General features: G+C 42.6%; 4 protein-coding genes across 5 annotated transcripts; 3 read left to right on the forward strand and 1 right to left on the reverse strand.

Annotated features, from left to right (window-relative positions):
• Positions 1 to 1,641: 1,641 nt before the first annotated feature.
• LOC115751258 (dnaJ homolog subfamily B member 6) lies at positions 1,642 to 3,782 on the forward strand. The gene is made up of 5 exons (XM_030689052.2): positions 1,642 to 2,070; positions 2,550 to 2,637; positions 2,807 to 2,877; positions 3,084 to 3,140; positions 3,324 to 3,782. Exons 1-5 carry the CDS (start codon positions 1,960 to 1,962, stop codon positions 3,480 to 3,482), a joined length of 486 nt encoding a protein of 161 aa, XP_030544912.1. The 5' UTR covers positions 1,642 to 1,959; the 3' UTR covers positions 3,483 to 3,782.
• Positions 3,783 to 8,676: 4,894 nt separating this feature from the next.
• LOC115751254 (importin subunit alpha-1a-like) lies at positions 8,677 to 13,420 on the forward strand. Its single transcript, XM_030689047.2, has 11 exons — positions 8,677 to 9,118; positions 10,006 to 10,102; positions 10,234 to 10,325; positions 10,424 to 10,555; positions 10,780 to 10,965; positions 11,398 to 11,561; positions 11,677 to 11,755; positions 11,842 to 11,970; positions 12,111 to 12,238; positions 12,319 to 12,696; positions 12,818 to 13,420. Exons 1-10 carry the CDS (start codon positions 8,909 to 8,911, stop codon positions 12,692 to 12,694), a joined length of 1,593 nt encoding a protein of 530 aa, XP_030544907.1. The 5' UTR covers positions 8,677 to 8,908; the 3' UTR covers positions 12,695 to 12,696; positions 12,818 to 13,420.
• Positions 13,421 to 14,666: 1,246 nt separating this feature from the next.
• LOC115751259 (GATA transcription factor 16-like) lies at positions 14,667 to 16,245 on the forward strand. The gene is made up of 3 exons (XM_030689054.2): positions 14,667 to 14,950; positions 15,069 to 15,170; positions 15,596 to 16,245. The coding sequence occupies exons 1-3, from the start codon at positions 14,924 to 14,926 to the stop codon at positions 15,914 to 15,916; spliced, it is 450 nt and encodes a 149-aa protein (XP_030544914.1). The 5' UTR covers positions 14,667 to 14,923; the 3' UTR covers positions 15,917 to 16,245.
• Positions 16,246 to 16,333: 88 nt separating this feature from the next.
• Positions 16,334 to 20,449, reverse strand: LOC115751255 (syntaxin-43-like). 2 transcript variants are annotated; one of them, XM_030689050.2, is made up of 8 exons: positions 20,067 to 20,449; positions 18,755 to 19,028; positions 17,882 to 17,971; positions 17,659 to 17,736; positions 17,314 to 17,391; positions 17,160 to 17,225; positions 16,990 to 17,070; positions 16,334 to 16,908 (listed from the first exon to the last, which is right to left on the reverse strand). In XM_030689050.2, the coding sequence occupies exons 1-8, from the start codon at positions 20,261 to 20,263 to the stop codon at positions 16,801 to 16,803; spliced, it is 972 nt and encodes a 323-aa protein (XP_030544910.1). In that variant the 5' UTR covers positions 20,264 to 20,449; the 3' UTR covers positions 16,334 to 16,800. The 2 variants fall into 2 exon arrangements, with proteins under 2 accessions (XP_030544910.1, XP_030544909.1); XM_030689049.2 differs by having other exon boundaries at positions 18,755 to 19,031; positions 20,067 to 20,447.
• Positions 20,450 to 21,056: the final 607 nt, after the last annotated feature.

Consider the following 21,056-nt stretch of genomic DNA (forward strand, 5'->3'; position numbering starts at 1 on the left):
CTCTGTTCATGTACAGAAGGAAGAAGAGGTAAGTGCCTTGATATACTGCCAGAATTGGAGGATGATGGTGCTATTCCTCCTGCCGATTTTGAACTTTTCTCAAACAAGACTGCTGGTGAGGTGTGGAAGCAAAGCCTCATGCATCAGAAAACTGGTAGAAGGAAGAACACCAATCTGGAAGCTGAGTTAAGGAAAGCCAGATGATGGTTATCCAGTTCCTCAATTCTTTCCTAAGGGCAAGAAATTGGCTGCGGCCACCGGCAAGGTCTGAACATATGTTCGGGATCCAAGCCGCGGTTTGCGATCACATTTGCCCCGGCAATTCGTCTGATAGGTTCTTGCTTACCGGTTCCACGTCTGGCTCGTTTACTCATGCTGATGATCGGGCTTCGACTCAAAACAGGAGGAACAAAGTTAAATGGCATGGGCTCGTCCGGTTTCGGCCTAATGTACCTAAGTTTGCGTTTCTTTCTTGGCTTGAACTGAACTGAAATTATTTTCATGTCAGTTGAAGGTGCAAGTATTTATAAGGGCCGGTTTAGCGGCTGGCATCGCCCTTAGTTTAACCGGGAAATCCAACCGAACCGGCTAGTATTGGCCAGTTCTAAGTGAATTAGACAGGTTCTTGGGTATAAACCTTGGAAACGGCCATGATACGGTTCTAAGATTGAGTCAATCTTGATCGGGATTGGACACTTAAATAGAAAGTTCCAACCTTGAAGAGTCAATCCCATCCATGGTAGTGGGTACGAGGCTAGAGTGCATCCCCACTCGACTAATCACAAGTTAAAGGAAAATTTGATAGTAACTGTAATGCAACTTCACAAAATAAATCGACCTACAACCGGCCAGCTCAATTCCAATCCGATTACAAATGTAATCGATTCGGTTTTCAATCCCAAACGATCCAAACCGAGACCTTCTTGGATCAATTACATGATCCGACTTTGGAATTAGCTCACCTCGGAACAGATAACCCCGCACCATTTTAATTAGAGAAAATGGCACAAATGATCCTTAAATTATGCTCAATATGCACTATGGTCTTTGAATTGTCAATTTTGTGTAATGTTGCTTCTAAATTTTTAATTTATTTGATGTAATCCTTGAATTTTTTATACAAGTTCAAAATAGTCGTTGAATTACAGGAATATGTTCAAATGTCGTGCATAAACTCATATTAATGAAATAATAACATTGATTATTTTCATATTGTTTAGATACTAGCTTGAATTCCGATATATATAAAAATACCGGCTTGAATATTTACTAAAAGTTTAGGTATCATATTGAATAAATTAAAAATGTTTATGGACCACATTTCGCAAAATGAAAATTTCGAAATCATATTGTGCATTGAGGTAAAGTGTAATGACTACTTACATGATCATCCCATTTAATTTGTTCCTTTTTTTTTTTTTTCCTCGGTTCAGTTTGTCAAAACCGAAATAACTAATGCCGACACGCAAGCCGGATCGCAGTCCTACGTGTCAGCGGCGGCTGGGTCCCGACCAACACGTGCGCCAATGGCAACCCCCGTAATTCTCCCCCAACTTCAGCGTCAATTACGTAAACCAAACCGAAAATATCTTCTGCCACCTCAGACCCGCCCCCCGGAATTCTGATATGTCTCGAACTTTCTCCTCCCTCGCCATCTCCATCCCTCAACTTGGAGAGTCGCCACATCAAGATATTTTCTCTCTCTAAACCACCCCCCCCTTCTTTTTCTCTCTCCTCTTTCAGAGCTTCGATGCGCGCATAAAGCTCGCCCAAGTCTCTTTATCTCCGCCTCCTCTGTGTTGAGTTCGCGATTCTCCGTCGGCCGAGGCGAACGATGTTGTGACCCCATCCGAGAACGGAGGAGGAAGAAGAGAGGGCCGAGCTTGGAGATTCAACTCAGATTCTTCGTCTTGTTCCGAACGTTTCTTTGATCGCTGCGGAGGCTCTGGGAGGAGCAGCATGGACAGAGGAGGAGGATCCGGCGCCGGATCTTGCTACTACGCCGTCCTTGGGGTTGGCAGGGACTCCTCCTTCTCTGACATTCGATCGGCCTACCGCAAGCTCGCCATGGTAACGTACTCCGGTTTTTGTCTCGTCTTGCTCTTCGAAACTCTCTTTTTTTCCCCCCTGCTGTGTGGTCGTAATCCCTGGCGTTCGAGTTGTGGATGAATTGGAGGATTTCGTGGAGTTGCTATGTCGGAATCAGATGCCGTATCTGTTTTAGCTGAGATCGTCGGATGGGGACTGCCTTATTCAGTCACATTTCTGCTCGAGTTTTTTCTATAGGATTTCGCTCATGTGGTGAGCTTCTTCATGTGGGGAATTGTGCGTTCGATTTGATTCGATTTGGACTTTCCTGAGACTGTCAGATGTTGCTGAGGCGATATGTTTAGTCGTTTAGAGCACAGGGACGAGTTGCTTGATCAAATTCGTCCTGATCTTCGTTAGAAACACGATATTTATGCGATGCATGAATTGTTCGTTTAACAAATGAGGTACTTGATAGGTCGAATCTGTGCTTAATTTCTGCTTGATTTGTTTTTGCGAAGAAATGGCACCCGGACAAATGGGCACGGAACCCGCAGGTCGCTGGAGAGGCAAAACGGCGGTTTCAGCAGATTCAGGAGGCTTACTCTGGTAAAAACCCCCCCGGCACGATTTTGCTTGCATAGCCAATTCTGCACAACAAAATTGGGAGTATTTTTCAAATGTGATGCGTGATCATGTTGCATTACGTAGAGTAACGAGAGTTTTTTTGTTCTCTCTCTCTTTTTTCTTTTTTTTTGTGATGTTTTCGGGGGTTCAGTGCTGTCGGATCAGAGCAAGAGGTCAATGTACGATGCTGGGCTCTACGATCCGCTCGAGGAAGAAGACGAGGTAGGTCTAGCTAGCCATTTTGCAATCATTTACGACGACAACCCCATTTTGTAAATCTGTTTAATTGGTTATTTCCCTCCTGTGATTAAAAAAAAAATTCTTTTTTTTTTTGCCTTCTATTTTTGCGGTAAATAGTTTGTTTTTCTTTTTGGGGATGTCATTGTTAATCCTCCTTTTGGGCCTGAATTCTTCATGAAATGAACCAGGACTTCTGCGACTTTATGCAAGAGATGATTTCCATGATGAACAACATCAAGGACGAGGTAGGTGTAAATCCCTCTCACCTCGTGCTCCTCTTTTGCATGCTTGATTCAATGCGCCGCGCATTTCTCGCGCATTCCATGGTCTGAAAAGCCACGGTCGGAAAAGTTAAAATGATTGATGTTTTGCTGAGGTTAACGTGTCTTGCGTTTTGATTTTTTTTTTTTTTTTGGTGGTTCCACCAGGGAGATAGCTTTGAGGACCTCCAGAGGATGTTCGAGGACATGGTGGGCGGTGGAGAGGGCCCTGGATTTGACTTTGCGCCTGATCCGACGGCCTCCAAGAAGCCACGCGTGAACAAGTCCATGGCGAGCTCCGCGAGGCTCAATTCGTCTCGCTGTTAGGTTGGCCCCCAATGCACCCCCCCGCCCCCAAATGGCACGCGCCACCGGTCATAGTTTTAACGCCCCCAACCCCTGCCACCGCCTCTAACTGTCGGCATTGAGCGTTAATTAACGCCTTAATCTCTGATTAAAGATCTGATTTTTGGTGGTGGTGGAGAGATTGGATATTCCCGAGTGTTTCGAATTCGTGGTGGGCTTGCGAGGGGCCCAACAGTCGGGAATCTTTTGGGTCGACTGTTGAAGAAATAGTTAATAAAATTATAAGGGTTTGTGGTAGTGATGTGTGTTTTTTTGTGGTGATTCGTGCTCCTTCCTCCTGCTCCTCCTCCTTCTCTTTTGGTCTTTTGAGGTGAGATATTTTCTTTCTGTTGCTGCTGGCTGTTAGACGGAAAGCTACCTGGCACCACATCTCTCTCTCTCTCTCTCTCTCTCTCTCTTTTCGTAGGCTGGGCTGGGGCCGTAGAATCATTGGCCAGTCGATTGACACTCGATGGTCGACCCCCTTGCGTTCTACTGCTACGCCTTTTCCAAGTGTTTCTTCTAGTCCCTCCTTTTTCTCTGGCCGCGCCACGCCGTGGACGGTACGGATCCTACGAACGAAAAGATCGTGGGAGTGGGTCCCCCCACCCCCGTTTCTGGTGGAAACGTAATTTGATTGGGGGCCCCGATATTTTTGTTGTTTCTACGACTGGAAAAGATGAAAAGGTTGACACCAATGGGGCCCTCTAGTGAAAGTTACAACCTTTAATTTTTTTTTTATCTTTTTTTTTTGTTGGGTCTAAAACAACCTTTAATTAGTCAGTGGAACTCTTTGGAAAAAATCACAAACTACTGTGAAACGTAGAAAAACGAAATTTTGGCCAATAGTCCTGGGGGAAGACGCTACTATGGGGATGAAGACGCCAATATCTTTGTCGCTAAAACATCGATATTAAATTCGAATTTTCGGTTTGATTCTCGCGTTCTGCAAAGAGGGGGAGAAAAAAATAAATTGTGGCGGCACTTAAAAATTCGTTTTGGTGAACGAGGGGGGCTTGCTTTTCTTCTCTTGGTGAGGTGGTCCTCGAGACTTTTATAGGTGGAGAGGCTTCTAGTTCTACGACCACACTTCCTTTTTTTCCCCCTCGTTACTCCTTTTTATCTCTCCCTCTCTTTCTCTTTTTCTGAACAGGGATGGCACTAAAGTAGATGTGAGCCCCTTCTATAATCGCCAGTTGCCTCACATTAGGCGAAGTTGATTTGGTGCTTCTGTCGTTGCGGAGCCGTGTGCGCTTTTTCCAAGTTTTTCTAGCGAGCAGCGATGCTTTCGAATTTTCGATTGTTCTCTCCATGAGCACTTGACAATTGATCAGCTAGCATGACTTGTGATCTGACACGATTTTTGTATAGAGTTAGCCAGAGATACGCGCCTATTTATACCGGATTATAGTACTGGTAAGATAAGTCAACATTGATAACCCATGACTAAACCCACGTTCCTCGCTTTACGGTCGATTTTCCATCCGAGCTTAAGATTGCGTGCGGCGCGCGTCTGATTCGTAGCTTACTCAATCCCAGCCAGAGAGAGAGTCATGGTGGTGGGAGACCCTTAAGTTAAGATGACGACTAATATCCTTGATTTGTGAGATTGCATGCGGAGGTAAATGGTTCGTGTCACAGGCGGGTACTGCCGATTTTTGAAGTATATGAAGTTCCGCTCCATCCGAAACCAAATCGCCTGGCATGTCAATGGACGGGACCGCCGTGCTTCAATCCGAGGTGCTTGAGAGGGATGGCCTTCCATCACTTTTGGGATTATCACGTTTGTCCATTATGCTTGGTCCAGCCAGTTCATGAATGCTTCGTTTTGTGGTACTTGGGCCTTTTAGAAACGGCTTTTTCTTTACCTCGGTTCGAAGAGATTGAGTTAAGGCACAAATTTCTAAACGGAGCCCAAGCCTCAAAGCTTTTGAGAAGCCCGCACGCCGAGCTCCTCTTAACATCGTGCCAATTTGGTGAACGATATTTGGAGCGATGGTCCATTGGACGACATGCCATATTAACACCTCCTCTATCTAAGTCATGGCAGATAAAGCATGTGGTAAAAAATACTGTGAAAACACTTCTTGGTAGTTTGGTACAAGAAGAATGAAACTATCGACACAGCTCTTTTCTTTAAGCTCTATTCTATGCTCATTGCACGCCGAGCGGTAATTTTCAGAAAAATGCTATGCAAGCTATTCATTTTACACGAGATTAATGGAGCTTTGGAGGGGTAAATATAATCGTCTCATCACTAACTCTAGGGGGGGATTTTCATCACGCTCAAACAACTAAAACAATAGACACATGGCTTCAAACACGAGCGGAAGTAAGAAAGAAAAACATACATAACCCATTCATATATTATTGAAGCAAAATGATGTGCATATGGTTAAGTATAGTTTGGCCCTTGAAAATTTATTTAGAGATACTCCAATACATAGAACTAATTTTTGGGGTTTGTTTGATAAAATTGAAAAAATGACCCTTATTGGTCAAATTAAAAGTTCGGGGACCATATTGCACATTGAGGTTAAAATTCATGGATTATATTAGTCAAATTAAAAGTTTAGGTATCACATTGCTCATTAGATCAAAGTTCTAGGGCCATTTGTGCCATTATCCCAAAATTTAAGTGCTGTTTATCTTTTAGTGTTGAAAGTAGATTAACTATTGACTTTTTTTTACTTGTTTTACCGAAGATAGAGCGATTATGGGTAGGTTTTGGTAATATTCTTGTTGTCATCAATTATATCTTCCTTAATTAATTAACCCCTTTACTACATTGTCCCGATTTTTCACTTAATTAAGTCTAGAAAGTCATTCCGACCAAAAAAAAAAACGTCTATAGAGTCAATATAAATCGACATACAAGATTGATCTCATTTAACGACTAATCATATAGTTCTCAAAGCTTAGGCTCCGTTTATTTAGGGAAAAATGGATTATTTGAAAATATTTTTCTAAGAAACGATTGCTTGTACCGCTTGAAATAATTAAGTCAATAGAAGATGTTTTCATCACCACGAAAATGTTTAGATAATGAGAAAAAAGTATTTTTTAGAACATTCAATTTTTGCGAAACAAATGGAACATTAATTGGGTTATTAAACGAGCCGTCTTGTCAATTTATTTGCGATCAACCCCCATTGCGCCCTCTCTCTTCCTTCCTTTCTTCAATAGATGTAGCATTATCTTTTGTAATTTTGTTGGAATCTTATCTATTCGGGGCCAAAAGCAATTCCTTGAAGCATTCCGAACGTACCTTGTTCACCATACCTTAAATATGTGGGAATTCCATTTTTGTCCTCCCCAATTTTAATATTTCTCTACCAAATTGTGAAAAAAAAAAGTATTTGTTCACTGTTGCGTTAATCAACGGGTAACTATAACTTAAATTAAACGGTAGGGCTTAGCATAGTGGATCGATTGGACCGGATCAAACCGGCCGGATTGGTCCGATTCCAAGGAGCCTCGATCCGGTTTCCCATTCCTAAAATTGAAACCGGCGGCCTGGTGATTCGGTTCCCGATTCCGAGGGAAAACCGGATGGATGGACCACCCGGACCGGACCGACCATTTTTTCTTTCTTTCTTTTTTTTTTAAAATTCAAAACCTAATTTGAGGCTCTCTATCATGTCAAACAAATGGTAACAAAATTTCTTTCTCTATCATTTAATACTATTCACTAAGTTTTTGAGCGGTAAACAATGAACTTCTTTTTCTTTATCTTTTTGTTTAAATTTACTAAGGTCTTTGTTTATGTTAAACATCGATTCCATAGGATAGCCCGAGAACCGGACCAACCCAGAATATGCTCGCCCCTAATAAACGGGACATAATTATTAATGGCGACATGCATTGAACCTCCGAGTTAAGCAATAATACTGGTGAAAAGATTGTTTACATTCATCTTACCCCTAATGTCTTAAATTCTAAATGTGCTCGTAAAACGTTTCTTTTAGGTGCAGATGATAACAATAATTGTCTGAATATCTAATGCTATATTTGAGAAAAGAATATGCCTTTTGTCTCATCTTCGGTACCTGCCAAAAAATTCCCCTATCATGACAAAAAATTACCTCGTAAAATAGATTAAATTGGAAGTAGACATGCGTAGGTAACATGTTATCTACATGTCCGAACTACCCATTAGCCCTTCACTTCTATCATCTACAAATTTTCAGAAAACTAACACGAATATAGGAGAATTACTTCCAACATTACGTTGTTGAATTTTCATATCCGAAAGAGATAGATTAAACACGATCGTACGCAGTCTAGAAGTGTCGGAATGAGTCATGAATCCATTTTATAACAAATGTTTTCGGACCAAGTCGTATTATATGAGTTGCTTGGATGTTTAACTAGCCAAATGACAATGGGTTAAGAAAATTGAATTTTAATTAAATTTGGTCACCAAGCTCGCCACCATGATGATTGAGGGCATGGTCTTGAGTGACCCCCGGGTCCATAGGTTGTGACCTCCAAACCGACGAGTTGCAACCTTGACACAGAGAGGTGGATGGAGAGGTGTCGGATGAGTCGAGCGGGCAAGGGGGTTGGTGCCACCAACGAATAAAAGCGTGATGGTAAGGGATTTCGAAAGTGATGGTTGATGCCACCATGGTGTTGGCTCGAAAGTTTTTCATTATCATTATTTACTTTCTTTCTCTTGTTTCCCCGAATTAAACAACGAAGAATAATAACGAATGGAAAAATGAAAACACATCTCAACCATCGAACTTTTAAAGGATGAGAAGTGCCCTAAAAAAACAAAAAAACCTAACTTTTCATGGTTAAGAAAAATTGCTAAGAATTATAGCTTATGATGAGTTGGACATGAGTCGTGCTAGAGGCCAAGTTGTGTATTGGTCGCTAAAATTACATTACACCAAAACCGATCAATATGGGCTATGTCCATTTCGATTTACTCAATCTCGTCTTTCGACCAAAAAATAGAAAATCCCGACTCGGCCCGATCCGACCCGACGTTCCAATTTGACATGTCTAAATGGAACCCTGGGTTAAACCCTAGTACCTAATAATGGCTAAATGGGGAAATAGATAATGATCTTCCCTGACCATAAAATTCAAAACTCAAGGGCATTTTCGCAATATACTTGACGATTCGTGCCTATTTTCGGTCAACAGGTTTCGAGCATCACGGCACGACGCCCCCTCCTTCCTCTCTCTCTCTCTCTCTCTTCATTTTTGCGAACTCAATAATCACTCTCTCTCTCCAACCCTCCTCCTCCTCCTCCTCCTCCTCGTCACTTTTTCCTGAATCGATCGAAGGTTTCTTCGTCATCTTGCTCGATTGTACGTCTCGATAGGGTTTCGAATCCCTCGGAGGCCTCCGCCGATCCTTCTTCCCACCAGTTTTTTCCACCTCCCTTCGAGCGATGTCGCTGCGACCTAGCGCGAGGACGGAGGTCCGCCGGAACCGCTACAAGGTGGCGGTGGACGCGGACGAGGGGCGGCGGAGGCGGGAGGACAACATGGTGGAGATCCGGAAGAGCCGCAGGGAGGAGAGCTTGCTGAAGAAGCGTCGCGAGGGGCTTCAGGCGCAGCAATCGGCTCCTTCGCTTCACTCTTCTGCCGTCGAAAAGAAGGTGAGATCGTGTATTCAAATTGATGACGTGCTTGTTTGTTCGTTTTATGTGCTTTCACGGACTCCGATGTGGTGGCGTTTTGGCCCTTGATAATTGGTGAAGTATTAGTTCAGTAGGTGGCGTTGTCGATCGATCTGTGATTAGTAACAGTTCTGACCAAAATTAAGCTGTTCTGTCTTGTAACACATCAGTGTCTGAGCGTCAGTTGGAAGCAGAGCTTATCTTTCCCTCTTCAGGAGCTTATTTGGAGCTGAATTTCGGTGGTGTCTTATAGTCTAGGGTTTGCATTGGTCAGTAAATCTTTGTAGATCACGGATCATCTATGTGATTATAGCTTGTTTGGTATTGAGCTTCTCCGTGAGCTTAGGTTCCTTGCCTGAGTTAATGGGTACGTACAAGTTGAAGATTGTTTTGCTTCTGAGTTTTTAGCCATTTGGAATGTCTGCTGTTTTGGGTAACCTGCAATGCATATATTTGTAATAGAATGGGTGGACAAATTGCTTATAGAACTGATAGCCAAACCTATGTGTCTCAAGAGTTCCAGAAATGTTCTCTTGACCCAAAGCAATCTATTACTGGATCTTCTTCTTTGACTACTCAAAGCAAGCAGTGCCCCATACATATGTACAGGTTGGAGAGGGTCTTGTTAACTGGATTGCTGATAGCTCTTTCGTTGTGTCATTGTGGCTTTGTTCATTTTATTGGCATTTTGTCTCGTGTTTTTCATATTGATTGTTGATGGCCCACATTGAAAGATGTTGTGCTCGTTTTGTTTTCTAAGATAATGACATGAGATGATTTGACAGAATTTTTTGATCACATGCGGTTGTTTCGACTTTACTTGAGACCAGTTTAATCATGCTTGGCTCGTTTCTGTTTCGCTTCAGTTGGAAAATCTACCTTCCATGGTTGCTGGTGTATGGAGCAATGAAAAACCTATGCAACTTGAAGCAACTACGCAGTTTAGAAAGCTACTTTCAATAGGTGACATTTCATCTTCTTTCTTCCTAGTCTTTTAATTTGCTTTAAAATCTGCATCGCAAGCTTTTGAAACTGTTGGTTATCTCATTTTAATATTTCTTACAATACGTTAAGAACAATATGTTAATGGCCAGAGCGTAGCCCACCTATTGAGGAGGTGATTCAATCGGGTGTTGTTCCTCGCTTTGTTGAGTTTCTCATGAGGGAGGACTTCCCTCAACTTCAGGTACTATGCGTAATATTCTTTATTTGTATATGCCAACATTGCCTTTATATGAGCTGTGACCATAAAGCTACTTTTGGTGTGGCTGGGAATATCCTTAGTTCGAAGCAGCTTGGGCACTGACCAACATTGCTTCCGGTACATCCGAGAATACCAAGGTGGTTATTGATCATGGGGCTGTTCCTATATTCGTGAAACTTCTTGGTTCTCCCAGTGATGATGTGCGTGAGCAGGTGTGTACATGGCAGAAGATTTTAGATATGGAGTTCTTATTTTCTCTTTACCTTTATTATATCTTTGTCAGTCACTTTGCCTCTTATTATATTGCTTTTCAGATATGGTGTTCTTGTTTTCTCTTTTCCTTTATTATATCTTTGTCAGTCACTTTGTCTCTTATAAAATTGCTAGTTGGCTTACCTTCATTGATAATTCCTCCCCTGTTCATTTCCATGCCTAGGCTGTTTGGGCTCTGGGAAATGTGGCTGGCGATTCTCCCAAATGCCGTGACCTTGTTCTTTCAAACGGTGCGTTACTTCCATTGCTGGCACAATTGAATGAGCACGCAAAGCTTTCTATGCTGAGAAATGCGACCTGGACACTTTCTAACTTCTGTAGAGGGAAGCCACAACCACCTTTTGAGCAGGTTGGTTTCAGTGCACCCTGTTCAAGTCTAGAGATGATTGCTAATTGGTTATCGATGAGCCATTAGAGCTTGTTCTTTCGTGGACGATTGTTCTTTTTACATAATTTTGTAGATGTCATATGTTCACACATAATTGCAGAAGAGGTCATGAGGAAAAGTTCTTTTCTGGGACGTTTATCTTTTATGTTGTCACGGAGGGATCTTAGAATCTAGATACACTATTGAACTACAAAACAACGTATCAACAGTAATTGTTAGCATAAGGTAAAACCTTTCTTTGGATGTGATGCTATACCTTGATCTTCACGTGAAGCTGCTTTTAGGGAAACGATTTGCCACTTTGTAGTTTGGTTCAGCTTTTAGCAGAAATAAAGTCCTCCATTACACTGGTTTATGTCTTCTGAAGCTGATCTGCGTTCTATATTCTGGTAGGTTAAGCCTGCACTTCCAGCCCTTGCGCATCTTATCCATTCGACTGATGAAGAGGTTTTGACGGATGCTTGTTGGGCTCTGTCATACCTTTCTGATGGCACAAATGATAAAATCCAAGCTGTGATTGAAGCTGGTGTATGTCCTCGTCTTGTGGAACTACTGCTGTAAGCTGTCTCAACTTCTCGTTCAGTACATTGCATGGAACTATTCTGATCCACAGTCATTCTTCATTCTTTTTTTATGTTTGAAATACTGAACTTTTGATTTCCGTTGTACTAGCCACCCATCTCCATCTGTTCTGATTCCTGCCCTTCGCACGGTTGGAAATATCGTCACTGGAGATGATTTGCAAACCCAGGTAATGGAATCATAAGTAATATTTAGTTCTATGACACACATTTATCAGCAGCTGCTTAAATCTCCTGTAATTTCTGGTTCACTTAGTGTGTCATCGACCATCAAGCACTCCCCTGCCTTCTGAACCTGTTGACTGGTAATTATAAGAAGAGCATCAAGAAAGAAGCTTGCTGGACCATCTCAAATATTACAGCCGGTAATAAGGAACAGATACAGGTAAGATCCACACACGTACTTTCCTATATGGTTTGCTGTTGAGCAAACCATGCTTTCTAATTTGGTCTTTCAATCTAGATATACATTATAGGATATTGGATTTTTGATATGCTCGAGTAACATGTGTACGGATGTTATAGGCAGTCATCGAGGCTAATATTATTGGTCCAATGGTACAACTACTTCAAAATGCTGAATTCGATATAAAGAAGGAGGCTGCATGGGCAATCTCAAATGCCACATCTGGTGGTTCTCACGAACAAATCAAGTATGTAGTCTTTTATGCTGTTGATATAGGGTGCACTGATAATGTTTCTCAACTTGCCGCTTCATTTTCTGCGCTGTTAGGTTCCTAGTAAGTCAAGGATGTGTCAAGCCCTTATGTGATCTTCTCATCTGCCCTGATCCGAGGATTGTGACAGTTTGTCTAGAGGGTTTGGAGAATATCTTGAAGGTAGGAGAAGCTGAGAAAAATCTTGGCAACACTGGTGATGTAAATGTCTATGCTCAGATGGTCGAAGATGTGGAGGGTTTGGAGAAAATCGAGAGCTTACAATCCCATGACAACAATGAGATATATGAGAAGGCAGTAAAGATTCTTGAAGCATACTGGTTGGAAGAAGATGACGATACAATGCCGCCAGGTGATGCCTCTCAACCGGATATGCAATTTGGAGGGAACGATCTGCCTCCCGTACCATCAGGTGGATATAAGTTTGGTTAGAGGTAGGTCCTCTTTCGGCATAAACCTGATTCCTTCATCCGCCTCTCTTTCGATATCCGTCAGAATTTTGTTGGTGCCGTAGCTGGCTTTCCCTTGACCTCAGATTCTTGGGATTTATGGCAGGACTAAAGTTGGGTTCTGGTCGGTTACGCCTCGAGTCTGGGTCATGGTTGAGTCGAGTCTGGGTCATGGTTGAGTCGAGTCTGGGTCATGGTCGAGTCGAGTCAAGTCTAAGGGGCAAGATCGAGGGGTTGCTTCAATTAGCCTCAGGTTCCGAGTTTCTGGAAGCAGGTGAGAGAAGTTGGATATTGCGCTCCTTATTGAATGATTCTTCTCGGATATAGTAACACATGGGATTATTGGGGGCAGCAAGTCATCCCCGACAAGCATTGTCATACATAAAGCGCCACCAGAGTGCATGTTTTTCGTGGCCATCACAGGAAAGGTTTCAATGTCATATATTCTAGGGTCTTCCACCTATCTAGTTATGTGCTATATGTCTATATCCTTTTGTGTTCTGTCGGAGCAATGAGTTCCTTGATTCATTTTTCTTTTTATGAGATTGTTTTGGTTGGGTCTTAATTAGGAACTCGAGGTTGCCTTGCAATTTCTTCTGTGGTTTCTTAGCATCGTTATATCGATGCATAGTTTTTTATCAAGCGAATGATGCTCGTGCCTGGAAAATTTGATTTTCTGTCCCTCTTTATATATGGTCATCTCCTCTTATGATTCCTGTTTGTCACAACCGGGGCTGCTTCATATCTTTCTTTGAATACATGATTGTGATGCCACAAGTTGCAATATGAATTAATGCCTCCTCGTGTATGCAAGAAGTTGCAGTTTGAATTAATGCCTCAGGGAACCCTGCAGATTACCTAAAGTAAACATTAAACTCAATGCGGCCTCAACTTTGGTTTGCATCATATGAATTTGTTCGATCTGTCGGCGATTGACCATCTGATGCTTCATTCGCAAGTGCTTGGGCTTCGTCCGTGTGAATCTGACGAGGCTTCCGATTTGAACGTTCTAGCCATGGATTTAATAATTTCAATTAGCCTCGTGGGCAAGACCCAAAGTTAAAGCCCCAGCTCCTCATCTATTCCAGCCCTTTGATGATGCTGAGGCTCTGGAGCGGGAATGTTCTGTAAGATCTTCCAGCTCCAGAAGCGTGCTCTTTTACTGTGTGAAATGCAATTGGCCCGGCTCTTCGACCCTCGAGATCTGTAAACGCAATTGCACTTGATTCATTTCTCTTTTGGCTCGGTAGGTCTGCACAAAGCTGCAATGAATAGGTTCTGGGAAATGGTCGAGACGCGCCTCATGTTCGACCCTCAACGGCCGCTTGTATGTTTCTAATTTTTTTTTACAGTGTACCAGACGTAGATCCATGTTTCGATTTTGGACACCATTTTGCATCTTCACAATCAATTTTTTTCTCTCGCCTGTCTTTCTAAAGAAAAACGCTCATTCCCAAATCCGAGATTCTCGCACCATCCGAACGGACCGAACCCACTCGATGACCAATTAAAATGAGTTTGTAAGGAGGGTAATTCAGTCTTTTCAATATAGGGTTTTTGCTCGAAAGCATGCGAGTAATGAATCTGCAAAAATTTACAAAGGGGTCCTGGATCATACGTGTTTTACACATTCTCTCCGTAGGTTTTATTCTTACCATGGGAGTGAAATCTCGAATAGAAGGAAGGAAGGAAGGAAGGTAGGAAACACAACTGACGCTCAGAAATCTCTCCCCTCCCCTCCCCTCCCCGCCAGCAGCTTCTCTCTGCATTTTCCATGGTCTGTTGCCACGTGGGACTTTCACCCCTCTCTTCCCCCAGGATTTGGCGGTTGTCGTCGTGTCGTCACACCACATATCTCATCTCTCTCCTCCTCCCTCAGCCGGCCAGGGCCATTTCCGTCATTTCGCAGCCGAACGGAGGTTTAGGGTTTTTCCACTAAAACCGCCCCATCTTTCTCTACTGAGAGAGAAAATTATTTCTGTTGGAATCCCACTCCACTCTTGGAGTCGTCACCATTTCGTGCTCTGTGCTCTGTGCTCTCTGCCATTCCTTTCCCTTCTCTTCACATCACCCACATTCCTTCTTCTCCTGCTCTCTCTCTCTCTCTCTCTCTCTCTCTCTCTGAAAACATTCCCACTTGCTCTTTTTTTCTTCTTTCGTTAAGCTTTTGGGTTCTGTGAAAATCTTTGTCGAGAAAGAGGAAGATCCCTTCATGGACAATATGACTCTCGGACAAAAGGTTCCCATTGACTGTCGCGAGCTGAATCTCTCCACCGCTCTTCTTCTTTGTTGCTTTTACTGATGATTTTGTTTGTTCGTTTCTTCTCTCGGGGGGTTTCGAAAACGGATTTTTACAGGAACCAGAGCCCGGAGAAGCGAGCGAGACCAACAAGAAGTTTTGTGCTGATTGCAAGACCACCAAGACTCCTCTGTGGAGAGGCGGCCCTTCTGGTCCCAAGGTCAGTCAGTCTCTCTCTCTGTCTCTCTCTCTCCACTGACCTTGAATTCTTTCTGGAATTTCTTTTCCTTTTGGTTTTCTCTTCTTCTTGGTGCTAATGGGAAAATCACCGAATGCCGACTGGACTCTTGTTCATATCGTCATTTCTTCTTTTTTCTGTGGCCTGCTTTCGTTTCCTCCGCTTTCCATGCGTATTATCTTTCCTACCCTTATTTTTTTTTTCCCTCTTTTCAACCCTTTTAAGATTTTGGGTTCTCTGGATTCTGAGAGAAAGATTTGTGTTCTGCATGCATTTCAACATTCTCCCGGAACATTCTTGTGGCACATGACGGAGAGATCATTTCTTGCGCATGGCTTGGTGTTGCCTGTACTGTTACTAATGTGATGTTTACTTTCTTCTTCATCCTCTCTCGTGGAAATGTTCAGTCACTGTGCAATGCATGCGGGATAAGATACAGGAAGAAGAGGATCTTGAGCAGAGCAACAGCGAGGAAGAGAGAGAGACACCACCACCATTCCCATGTCAACACCACCGACACTAGCAATGCCGAACCTGCTGCGGATGTTGGTGCTGGGAACGATTTGAGTCACTCGTTGAAGATGAGACTGGCGATCCTGGGCAAAGATCTGTTGCTGCAGACGTCGTTTGTGAAGAAGCAGAGGTGCCAGAGAAAAAGGAAGTTGGGTGAGGAAGAGCAGGCTGCCGTTTCTCTTATGGCCCTCTCTTGTGGCTCAGTCTCTGCCTAAAAATAGTAAATGAAGGAAAATAGGCGGGGACAGGAGATAGGAAGTTTTTTTCTTGTCCTTCTTAGGTTTTTTTTTTTTTTTTTTGAGGGGTGGTGGTCTTCTTGAAGATAGTGAATGAGTAGCCATCCTTAAATATGTTCTCTGTCCATGCCCTTTTCTTCAGGAGGGCATTTAGGAGTAGATGAGGATAGGGGCAATAGGTCATATGGATTTTGGGAGTTGCGTAATGCCGTCAAGTTGTCATTGACATCTAACAGTGTAAATAGTAGGATTAGGCATGTATCTAATGAGAAACATGTCGCATCTGTTTAACAGCCGGACCCTCTCTTGTACCTGTCTACTGCATTTCAAATTGTCAATATGCCTTGACGATATACGAGAGAGAGAGAGAGAGAGAGAGAGAGAGAGATTCAGATATACCAAGAGGGGTTTGTTGCATTTAGCCAAAAAACGGATGTATGCTTATCTTATTTGCATCAAAGAATCAAATACATATCTTGTCTCCCTCAAGGACAACAATGAAGCCTAAACATATGCCGTTGAAACCAAAACTCAAAAGGGAGTCCAAAAAATTTAATGAGGCCCAACAACTGAAAAGAAGAAGGGAAAACCGAGAGAGATGGAACCCGTATACATGCGATGACGATCGACAATGTAACTCGACGTCCCAGTGCGCCCTTCCCATCACTCCATCAAAGTAGAGATTAAAGAGAAATTACATACAAGAATGAGAAGGTTAGAACTCAAAAGCTTTTGTGTAGGGCCAATTCGACTCTCCCGATTTTTTCCTTTCTCTGTCATACAAGTATGGTAAGAGTCCGAGGGCACGCATAAGGGATGTGTATACAGATGAGAGATGAGCTCGTTGAAAATGCCGTTGCAGTTCAAAAGAGTGTGTACTTGAGAATTAGAAGGACCAACATAACGAAGCACATGATCACAAGCACCGTTGCACACATGACCATTCCCCCTTGCTTTTGTGTTTTATCGGCCTGCAATGTTGGGCATAACGTGATGAGAGAGAGAGAGAGAGAGAGAGAGAGAGAGGTATGGATTGATAGAAGGATGAGAACCTTCTGCAGCTGTTTCAGTCCCTCCTCCACGGTAGTTGCAACATTCTGAATGTTGTAATCTATTCTGTCGACAATCGTGCCCTGCTTGGACAAATTTTAATTTGATCACGAATTATACTGAAGACAGTCCAGACAGTTATTATAACGTATCTTGGTGAAGCCCAGCCTACCTGATCTATCACAAGAACTGAAAGGTCTTTCATGATCTGAGCAAGCTCACTAACTGATTCCACAACCTACAATTTACGCCTGAGTGAGCAGGTTGACAACTACAACGGAGAAGCTGGAACATTGTAAACATATTAGACACAAGATTTTCTCTACCTGTTGGATCTCTCTTTCTCTTTCTGCTGTAAATGCTTCACTCTTTTTCAACCTTGCCATTTGATGCTCATTAAATCCCTACATACATGCATTAAACCAAAACAGGAATGAGCTTGTGGAAACACATAGGGACTGTCTAACCCCATGTCATGAGGCAGATGCCAATACACACAGATACTCCGTTAGGAACTTTAACATGTAAGCGCAACCGAGCCATGTAAAACTTTAGATTTAGATCATCAGTTTACATGCTTACAACTTTCTTGGCTTATATTTCTCCTGTCCATCTACACTAAGCATTGAGCTGGTCAAACAGAAAAAAGGGAGAGGATAGGAACATCCTACCAAGTCATCAAACTCATCATCATCTATTCTAGATCCACTGCCATTTATGTTCATCTCCAAGTCAACTCCATCTGAACCCTGCATCAAAAGGAGAAAACTCTTAAGGAAACAAATAAATTAATAATACCATATTCAAACTTCTAATTCCCCAATATCTTGTCATCAAATCATAGCCACAAAGAAAGTTCTTCCATTCACTAATTACAGACAATGCCTGTCCAACCTCTCTTTGCTGTCTGAGACGCTTTAGATAAGTTGACTGTTTCTTGCGAAGCTCCATTGACAGACTCTGTAGGTCTGTGGCAAGTGACCGCTGCAATGAGAACATGCAAAAATGAGCATTGCAACTGCTATCTCTTATACTCAATATGTAGCTAATAGATCCGAAGGCAAGCAAGACTCAACACATATCAAATGAAGCAAGGATGGCACCAAAAATGTAGTACTGATCGCATCATTTGAAGCCAGAAAATTTGTGTCATTTTGTGCGCGCGCGCGCACACGTGTGTGTGTGTGTGAGAGAGAGAGAGAGAGAGAGAGAGAGAGATGGCTTTTGGGAAAATTCCCATGGTGGTTAATGTTTTGGATGAATGCCTACTGAAATAGCTGCTAGTGAAACAAAGTAAGGGCGAGGAATCACTCACTCAGCAATTTAGACAATACCGATTAAAAGTTCAGGCAAAGGCAAGGTCCCAAACCCAGTTGAAGTACCATTTGCTTTGAACAATTCAATTTTCAAGGAGATACGAGTATTTTGTCTTGATAAGTATGGACTCAAGGTACTGCATATTATTCTTTGAATAGATTAATCCAGTTATTACGAAATCCTGACAGATTAGACTCAATAATCTCAGCAGCTATGATCCACTTCATGCCAAATCTAAGGTTCGATGTTGAAGGCATCTTCTCCCTATTGATTGAGAGCTCAATGAACAGAAAATCCAAAAGATATTATCACAAATGGCTCGCACCAAAGTATATATCAACGAATGCTCACAGGAATCAAGATATAAATGAAACTATATAAGTTGCAAAGACAAAACCAAACAAGTGCATAGTATGGTGATCTGTAGGAGGGCATTCCATTGCATCATACCTGCACATTTTTTCTAACATTTGAATCCTCAGAACGTTCATTTGCGGATAATCTCAATAACTTCTTCTCAGATCTTTTAATCAGATCAGTAACTTCATGGGTAAGAGACTCAATCAATCGCTGATCATCTTTACCATCTCCGAATGACGGCATTAGAGCTTTGCCATGAGCCTTGGCCAGCTCACTCATTTTCACCCGTGCGCGTTGCACATTTGCCGCTATTTCTTCAGAAGTATCAACCCAAGCTGGAGGCAGACCCACAGTAAGTGCACCCCTACTGCAGCAGGAAACAATATTTGACTATTGGACTATATTTTCAAGGGATGCATGTCATACAAGATGACAGGCGTTCAAATTCCACTGAAGGCTAGTAAACTACAGATCTGTTCACTCTTCATTCAGGATTCAAAAACAGACCTTGTGCATTCCACTGTCAAATGACAAAACTTATAAAAATCCTAATATATTGAGTACACGAGACATCAAGACAGAATGAAGAGATCCGGATGACAAGACTGTTCATGCACTCAATGCTGACTGAGCAAACAATTTTGAATGTCTATACGGAAAAAAGTTTTATAAGCTTGATATCTTAGGTACCGCGATCCACCAGGTTTTATAAGCTTGATATCTTAGGTACCCGTGATCCACCAGCTCTTCATCTTGCTTATGTCAATATCCCCTTGCTTGAGAGCTTCAGTTGTTAAACCAAAGGCAGAGAATGCGACATGAACCGACACACAAAGGACTAGCTATTAGGCAGAGAGGTCGAATTGGGAGTGCCACTCGTGGCGAAGTGGTCGAATTCAGAGTCCTACTCATGGCGAAGTGGTCCTACTCAAGTTAAAATTATGCACTCAATGCAAGCCAGGCGCAAGCAGCCTTGGTTAAATGAAACAAGAGGCTCCAACAAACACAGAGGATCTCACAGCCGAAATCCATGTCCACCCTCAATTCACTTGAACCAAATGTCTCCAACAACCTATCCACCCTTTAGCTACAGATGAATCCCCCGCCCCGCTAAATACAAGTCCTCGAGTTCCAGTAAATGAGGAATCCACCTATCAGGAGTATCTTCTGATACTTGACACTCAAAAAACCATCGATGTAGCTAAAGCTCCAAAGATGGAACAGATTGTCCACTTCTCTACCGGATCAACGACTTCAACTGAAACAAACACATGCTCGATCCATACAAACAAGCCAATGAAGAGCAAAATCGAAAGTCCGGAAGCAAATACTCCTCACTCTTCCTACTGAAAAAAAATCCAATTACGCACAAGAACGGAAGTCGCACAGAAAATCTCGATACCTAGAGCTGCCGGGATCTTCAGTGCTGAGAGGCGCGTACGAGCGATGATGCTGATTCAAGAGCGACGTGCTCACCATCTCGATCACCGGACCCGCGCCCGAACCCGACGACTCCGGCGACGAGCCCGCGGGGACCCGGACGCTCTTCAGCGCATCTCTGTACTTGCGGAATATCTGAGTCCGATTCCGCGTCGCCATTTCGGAACAGAGAGGCGGCAAATCCTACCCAATCGGAATCGGAGTTCGAATGCGGCGGCGCTCCGACGAACTCGACGGAGGAGTCAGAGATCTGAAAACGAGAGAGCTCGCGGAGATTCTCCCATGGCGAAATCAAGAATCAGAAGGGCAAATGCTAATCGATCGATCGATCGGAGAGAGAGAGGTTCCCTTTCTTTTTTGGGGGGGAGGCACCTGAAGGTCACGTGCGAGAGGACCGAGAAAGTCACGTGCCGGCGAAGTCCACTACATGACTTGGTTTGGGCGGAAATTCAAGGGTCGAGTCGTACATTTTCATGGGTAAATGATTAATCGATTTCTTATACCATTTTCATAACATTTGCATAAAATTCAATTTAAATAATCTAAAATAAGATCGATACGGCCCGTAATCACTGAGTGCCATAACCTGAAAAAAAAAATGGTGCCCTCGTTGTGATTAAAATCATTTCAACTTTAATAAGGCGGGTCTTTTCAATTTTAGGTTGTTCACTTAAGATCCTACATGGCAAGAGCAACCTCTCGATGTTGTACCATTCCTTATTTTGAGTGAATACAAATGAATTGTTCTGATAAGAACATACATACGAGAACTTACTCGACCCATCACGCTGCGTTAACATGTCTCGTGATAAATGCATTAGAAAATACGGTATTAAAAATAGAGTAATCCGACTAACGAATTTTCATTCAACCAATCACGGCATATCAAATATATCCTCAATTCTCTTATTTTTCTTAAATATATAAGAATCTCTATTTGCTCTTCCATTTT

This window comes from Rhodamnia argentea, chromosome 6 (genome assembly GCF_020921035.1).
Source record: "Rhodamnia argentea isolate NSW1041297 chromosome 6, ASM2092103v1, whole genome shotgun sequence".
Classification (NCBI taxonomy): Eukaryota; Viridiplantae; Streptophyta; class Magnoliopsida; order Myrtales; family Myrtaceae; genus Rhodamnia; species Rhodamnia argentea.

Bases quoted from the DNA above. Each gene is read 5' to 3' on its own strand.
- LOC115751255 (XM_030689049.2), bottom strand. From the start codon at position 20,263: ATGGCGACGCGGAATCGGACTCAGATATTCCGCAAGTACAGAGATGCG. The intron at 17,737-17,881 runs GTTGGACAGGCA...CTTTTGATGCAG, and splicing joins GTCTCAGACAGCAAAGAGAG to GGTTCAGATGGAGTTGACTT. The intron at 17,071-17,159 runs GTAGGCTGGGCT...TTGTCCAAGCAG, and splicing joins CAGTTCTTGTGATAGATCAG to GGCACGATTGTCGACAGAAT.
- LOC115751254 (XM_030689047.2), top strand. From the start codon at position 8,909: ATGTCGCTGCGACCTAGCGCGAGGACGGAGGTCCGCCGGAACCGCTAC. The intron at 10,103-10,233 runs GTGACATTTCAT...GTTAATGGCCAG, and splicing joins TAGAAAGCTACTTTCAATAG to AGCGTAGCCCACCTATTGAG. The intron at 10,326-10,423 runs GTACTATGCGTA...GAATATCCTTAG, and splicing joins AGGACTTCCCTCAACTTCAG to TTCGAAGCAGCTTGGGCACT.
- LOC115751258 (XM_030689052.2), top strand. From the start codon at position 1,960: ATGGACAGAGGAGGAGGATCCGGCGCCGGATCTTGCTACTACGCCGTC. The intron at 2,071-2,549 runs GTAACGTACTCC...GTTTTTGCGAAG, and splicing joins CCTACCGCAAGCTCGCCATG to AAATGGCACCCGGACAAATG. The intron at 2,638-2,806 runs GTAAAAACCCCC...TCGGGGGTTCAG, and splicing joins GATTCAGGAGGCTTACTCTG to TGCTGTCGGATCAGAGCAAG.
- LOC115751259 (XM_030689054.2), top strand. From the start codon at position 14,924: ATGGACAATATGACTCTCGGACAAAAG. The intron at 14,951-15,068 runs GTTCCCATTGAC...GGATTTTTACAG, and splicing joins ATATGACTCTCGGACAAAAG to GAACCAGAGCCCGGAGAAGC. The intron at 15,171-15,595 runs GTCAGTCAGTCT...GGAAATGTTCAG, and splicing joins GCGGCCCTTCTGGTCCCAAG to TCACTGTGCAATGCATGCGG.